General features: G+C 43.8%; 1 protein-coding gene across 1 annotated transcript; it reads left to right on the top strand.

Annotated features, from left to right (window-relative positions):
- Nucleotides 1-2,821: 2,821 nt before the first annotated feature.
- LOC147419778 (uncharacterized) lies at nucleotides 2,822-5,749 on the top strand. The gene is made up of 3 exons (XM_086505949.1): nucleotides 2,822-2,963; nucleotides 3,046-3,159; nucleotides 3,252-5,749. The coding sequence occupies exons 1-3, from the start codon at nucleotides 2,865-2,867 to the stop codon at nucleotides 4,212-4,214; spliced, it is 1,176 nt and encodes a 391-aa protein (XP_086362075.1). The 5' UTR covers nucleotides 2,822-2,864; the 3' UTR covers nucleotides 4,215-5,749.
- The last annotated feature ends 506 nt before the right edge of the window (nucleotides 5,750-6,255 follow it).

Raw genomic sequence — 6,255 nt, 5'->3', positions numbered from 1 at the left:
GGGGGGGGGGGGGGGGGGGGGGGGGTCGGAACCAATCCACCACTACTGCATGCTTCCGCCACGCTATGTGAACGTAGAGTCTGACGTGCGCGAAACTGATTCGCTGACAAAAAGTGAGCACTTGCTGCCTCCACATAATATGGCAGAAGTGAGAGCCCTTTACACGTGTTGACATCGACATCTGCGAGTTGAAGGCTAAAGTCCAAAAATAAGACAAGCTCTTGTGGATGAGAGAGAGAGAGAGAGAGAGAGAGAGAGAGAGAGAGAGAGAGAGAGAGAGAGAGAGAGAGAGAGAGAGAGAGAGAGAGAGAGGCCGCCGGCCATACTAGTTACACCTAATGGTGATGATCCTGGGCAGAATATACCACAGGGTCTTTATTGAACCCCAAGAGGTGATCCGAACCCCAAAAGGTCGGATCACCGTTGGAGCCTCGGCGTGAATCTCGAGGTCACGAACACACGACCTCCCCATTGAAAGCCTGGTGCTCTGAACACATGGGCATGTCCATTTGGTTGCTCTCATAACCACTTCGCTTGATTATAAAAAAAACTCGGATCCATTGGACAAATCATGTGTCTCGCAGTAATCGTGCCGCACTTCATCACTATTTATCCCACCGCTTGGGGTTTATCAAGACCTCGTGGTATATAGTGTTAGATGATGGGAGATCTAAATTAGAGCGGGTAATAATCTCTATCTTTGGATCAATGATCAAGAGATGAAAATTGTATATCCAATATTGCTAGTAGTAGAAACAAAGGTTGAAATGAGCATGCAACAAAACTCTAACAACATCAAAACTATAGATCTTTCTCGAAGATTATGTTTCCTTGCAAATGCTCACTAAAAATCACCTCAATTGGAGGATGGTAGCGGAGGGTTGCTAGCAATGCTACCCTAGATGCCAAAGCCTGCTCTAGTATCAATTGTTGGAAATACAAGTGCATGAATGCAGTGAAGATGTAGAAGATGAAGGAGAAGCTCAAGAGCACACAACACATTATTGAGTACGCCGATACAAAATAGGCTTGCCCTAGAGTGATGGGCTTATATCCAAGCCAGGGGTAAAAAACTTCAAAGAGGGAAAAAAGTGCTCGAGAGGTCTTCATACACATTACTACCATCATATGGCAACAAAATTGACACCAATTAAGGGCTTTATTTCATGGAGAAAACTTCCCCTTTGTAGTCATTGCTTGTAGAGGTTATTAACGCATCTTATATAAATTATTGTAAACATTTACAAGTGACATGTTAACCTTCAATTGAGGTTCGTGCATCCATTTACCATCATCAAAAGGATAATTGTTGAACTTAATTAAGTGCTTATTATTACTTTACTATTTTGTACAATCTTATCTTCATGGCAAAGGATACTTTTAGGTTCAAGTATTTGACACCCTCAAGTTGAGGCGATCTTATACTACATGCTTCATTGATCGGGTAACTTTGTAAGCCTTCTGAAGACTAACATGAAATGCATTACGAATCAAAAAATGAATGGGCAATATAATCTTATATGTTGTCTCATTCATTCTTAAGGACCTCTCTTCTTAAGCAAGAAAAGAGAAACCAAATGCTCTGATACCAATGTAATGGAATTGGCCTATTTAACTTGAGAGTAGCTGAAATTAATGAAAGTACTTTTGAGAAATGACTTTGTGAGCATAGTGGGTGAACATAGTTGAAGATAGCAACATAATCATAGCAATTAGTTAACTTGGCATGAACAATAATTTTGCAAGAGAGAGAATTTAGAGAACATGACAACAGTTGAGGACTGGATTCATGTGGAGCCGGTCCCCCCTCCAATAGGCATTTGTATTATGATTTCTCCCATTAAGAGAGACTTGTTACAATACAATCTTTGTGTTCCTTGTGACCTAGGTGATGCAATGAAGATGGAAAGCTTCATGCATCACAATCATAACATAAACTTGAAGAAAGCTTTAACTATCCCAAGCCTCAGTCCCAAAACCTCAAACACCTTCGAAGGTGGAGAGAGCTAGCAGGGAATGAGGGTAGGGAAGAGGAAGAAGAAACATTTCGTAGGAGAAAGAATTAGTTCCTCACTTATCATAACTCTTGTTGCTAGCATACATAATAGCTTAGTAATGAAGAAGAAGGAGATGGCAAGCTTAAGCATTGAAGCATGGCTCTTGGTTGGATTTGCACTCCATATCCAAGAGTGTTGGTGTAGGCTCTCAACCTCTACGTGCTTGGAGAAGGAGCGTGTTGGTGTAGGCTCTCAACCTCTACGTGCTGTTGCACTTTGCATCGCACACAATGAGAGTGTTTATGAGTGTGTGTGGGTGAGTATACCTTGCAAGAAACCCCCCTCCTTGCTAGGTCTACCCCCTCTTCTAGCTCATCATTGAAGCTCATTGGCTCATGCCAAGCCTAGCCAATCACAAGCTTGGGCCATTTCTAGCAATAGGTGTAGTCTTGGGACAAGTGTACCCCTTTCCCCTTAGAGAGAGAGAGGACTTGATAAATGCAAAAACAATTAGATAATTATTGTAAATTATCATTGGACCCCTTTTAATCCTAGCCAATAGGGTTCAAGCACCTCATGGAGGTAACATACCGCCCATCGCTTAAGTTCACACCTGGCGGCGGAAGACTTCACCCTTTCTCGCTTCCACCCTCCCCACTGTGAACGTTTAGCCGGTGGAAGAGCGGATAATGCACATCCTCCACCCGGAAGATGGAGTTTTAGGGGTTCTCTTCCGCCGTCCCATTGTGAACCCACCCTTAGTATAGATATAGATGTTACTATAGATTGTGATCGCTACACTTAATTGTGGTTGCCATTGACCTTTCTATCAGAAGAAGAAGAAGAGAGTTGAGGGTGCGAGTCGAGATGCAGCAGGTGTTTCGGAGTACATTTCTGAACTCTGGAATCATCAAGGCGACCCCGAAAGTGTTAGGTCCCTTCCATTTCGCTGCTTATGCAACGGCCGTTCATCATCATCAAACTCCTCCTCCCAGACTCTCTCCTTCCATTTTCGATTTCGTCGACCTCTCTGAGTTTCTCCTCACAGGCTCGGACTACCGATGCGCCCCTAAATGCCCTAATCACATTGGGCCTGTTCGTATTGATCGCACTCTTGATGGGCGAGGCCGCGGCCTGTATGCAACCAGAGATGTCGAAGCCGGTGACGTTCTCATTATCAACAATGCATTTGCTGCATCTTACAATGATACCCAGCATTCACAGATGTATGACAAAATTTCTGCTATTGTGAAGGACTCCCCTCGGGCGCGTCGACAGTTTTATTCCCTTGCTGCGGATGTACACCAACAAAAGTTGGATGTTCCCCGTGTCGAGCTTTTTGATGATAGCATCCCATATGCAGATGATGATGAGGTGCTCGAGTTTTCGGAGAGCCGCATTCGGCACATAATTCAGGTTAATTCATTCTCAGGCAAGCTAACCACATCTGAACATGAAGAGCAAGGAAAAATTAATGGCCTTTGGCTATTGCCCTCCTTTATGAACCATTCTTGTTGCCCAACTGCAAGCAGGCTTTTAGTGGGGGAAACTATGCTATTCATGGCTGCACAGAATATGAAGGCAAATGATGAGATCACAATATGTTACACTGATTGTATGGCGCCCTTGAGGAAACGGGAAAAAGTGTTGGGAATAACGTGCTGTGGATTCAGATGCGGGTGCAAGCGATGTGAATTTGAGCGTTCTGTAGAGAGCGAAATTGAGGATATAAGTGAGCGATATGAGGCTCTATATGATAAGGCAGCAGAGGAGGTTACTGCCGTAGCAACCAGCAGATACCCAGGACCATATCCTGCATGCAAGGAGCTTGCGGAGCTTTTTGATTGCTTGAAAAGGAAATTAGGCCCTATGGAGAAACTGACAAAGCTGCAAAAGCAATGGATTTTGGGTGGTTACTCGTGTGCTTTTCTAGGAAACTGGCTTACTACTGGCTACATGTATGACTTCGGTCCCCCTTGTGAGCACTTGAATTTTACTGCGATGGAGCTTGTAGAGGCCATGAAAGCTACTGTACCTGGCATGCAACGCACCTTGTCGTTTACTGTGCTTCTGGCCACTGCAATGCAAAACTCGGCAGGCAGGGCCAAGCTGGTCGAGCTTGCAATTGATGAATGTGTCAAATTGTATGGAAAGCAACGGCCCGATGTTCTCCGAAAATTGGCCCAAAACTCTGTGCAGTTTGTTCCCTTCTTGTAGCTGTCTTCTAAAGGCAATGAGTATGCACATTGTGAATGGTTGATGAAGGCTGCATTTTAATGCCTCTGTAGCAAATGAGCGTCTGTGTCGGCTATTTTTTCTCATCAATGGTGGCCCACTGGAATCAAAAGATGTGCTGGACAGCGGATGACATTCAAACTGGATGAGAGTGTCTTTAGGAAGGAAATGCCTAGCAATTGCAGGCCGTTGCATCTAGTAATTCTAGTAATGATGCTTTTGCCATGGCAGTTGGATTGATTGCTAAAAGTGTTTAGCAAAATCAATATCTTGGACGAGGCAATCTTTGATATAGATCCTTACAGTTGGCTTTTAGTGCTATTGTTAGCTACACAAAGGCTGCCAGAAGTCCGTCCTGTTTTCTAGATCAACCTATTTAAATCTGAGGATACGTTACCATCTAGTGTAACATCTTTGCTTTGCAGTCCAGAAAAATTTTCAGTAAATTCGTCATTGGCCTTGAGCCCATGTTTGCTAGATCGACGGCAAAGTGGGAGATTTGTTTCTATATTTCTCTCTCTCTGGTAGGGGTACTCATAATAGGAACTGAATGTCAATTGCAGACATTCCTGCCGTGTCTTGTAACAAATCAACTGCCATTTTTAAAGAGCTAGAAGAGTGCAGTATGGTTATGGTATATGTGACAGCAGCATACTCTCATACCGGAGGTTCATAGATGTGCTGGAGAGGCAGGTCTCTGTATGGTTCTTATCATAGTCAACAAAGCAGGATGGCAACACGGTCGAGAGCTGGGCACTTGGTGATGCTTTCTTGTAATCCATATCCTCTGATGTGCCCGCTGTGCAAAATTTTAGTACAAGCAAGCTTTCATTGCGGCGATACATCACCATGTTTTGATATCTATCCAGTGATCCAGCTGAGTGTACTGTGAATTGTTTGGTTCATTCCTTCACCATCCGCTCTCATTTGTGATCCTTATGATACTTAGGATTAGGATACTTCTTGTCGGATCTGGGTGGATTGCAATGCTTGTATAAAGAGTATCATCACGTACCAATTGTTGAGAGGTGTTTTGACATGCTTGCACAGCTTGGACAAGTGCCTCTTTATCCAAAGGAGTTGTGCAGCAATTTTTGACACAGCTCTGCAACTGTATGATGCACATTGTAAGCGTGAACTCTTAACTAAGGGGTTGGGCAATGATCATCCATTACAGTCTTAGTTTATGCATTGAGTCTCAATTAGGGAGGAAGCCCTAAAGCAGGGTCACGGGCCCAGAGACTTGCAGAGCATGCTCCCAGAGTGTCGAATATGGGAGGGTGATGGAGGCCTGTGGAATAGCAATGCTGGCAGCTGCATTGGTAGTCAGTCTTAAAGAGTCTTCAAGGGATTGTGGAGGGGCTTGGTGGAAAATGTTCATAATTGATACTAAAGCTCAATTTTGCAAGTTGGAGAGCCCACAATTCCTTATGATACCTAGGCATTCTTTCTATATATATATATATATGTAGAAGGTAGGGTGTAATATTTCCACCCTTGTGGGATGGATTCCAATCTTTCTCTTCGCTACATGTGGCAAATGTGTGCTTAGATGTGTGCATTACACGTTTTGTATTGAATGGCATGGCACCATGCCAAGGAACCCAGAGAATGGCATAGAAGAGCAGGGTCATTCTTTGTGTTGCACTTTGGGGGGTAGCTTCCCAGTGAGTGGGGAAATTCTCAGAAAGTAGGGAGGCACCTATAAGGGCCTAGGGGCTTTTAAGGTTTTAAAGAAAGTGAGGTCAATAGTTGGTGCAAGTGGTACGAGCTGTCCCGAAGAAGCCCAGAAGAAACAATAATCCACAATATGAGCAAAACCCTCCAACCAACATCTGTCAGTTGGGAGTTCACTAGTTCACTGGCTCTGGAGGTCAAGAGAGTGTGCCATTTCATATAGAGAGAAACACAATAGATTTGCATCAAGTCATGAAATGATGGTGAGTACATGCTTGTATAGAGTCAACCCCCTTGGCCTTTACATGTTTTTATGCATCTATGCATGTTCAAGTTGATAGCTACA

This window comes from Adiantum capillus-veneris, chromosome 29 (genome assembly GCF_014529385.1).
Source record: "Adiantum capillus-veneris isolate H3 chromosome 29, ASM1452938v2, whole genome shotgun sequence".
Classification (NCBI taxonomy): domain Eukaryota; kingdom Viridiplantae; phylum Streptophyta; class Polypodiopsida; order Polypodiales; family Pteridaceae; genus Adiantum; species Adiantum capillus-veneris.
This window is presented reverse-complemented; position numbering and strand designations above follow the sequence as displayed.

Coding starts and splice junctions, on each gene's coding strand:
- LOC147419778 (XM_086505949.1), top strand. CDS start 2,865: ATGCAGCAGGTGTTTCGGAGTACATTTCTGAACTCTGGAATCATCAAG. Junction 2,964..3,045: donor TCGCTGCTTATGCAACGGCC/GTTCATCATCAT, acceptor TTCTCCTCACAG/GCTCGGACTACCGATGCGCC. Junction 3,160..3,251: donor AACCAGAGATGTCGAAGCCG/GTGACGTTCTCA, acceptor GCTATTGTGAAG/GACTCCCCTCGGGCGCGTCG.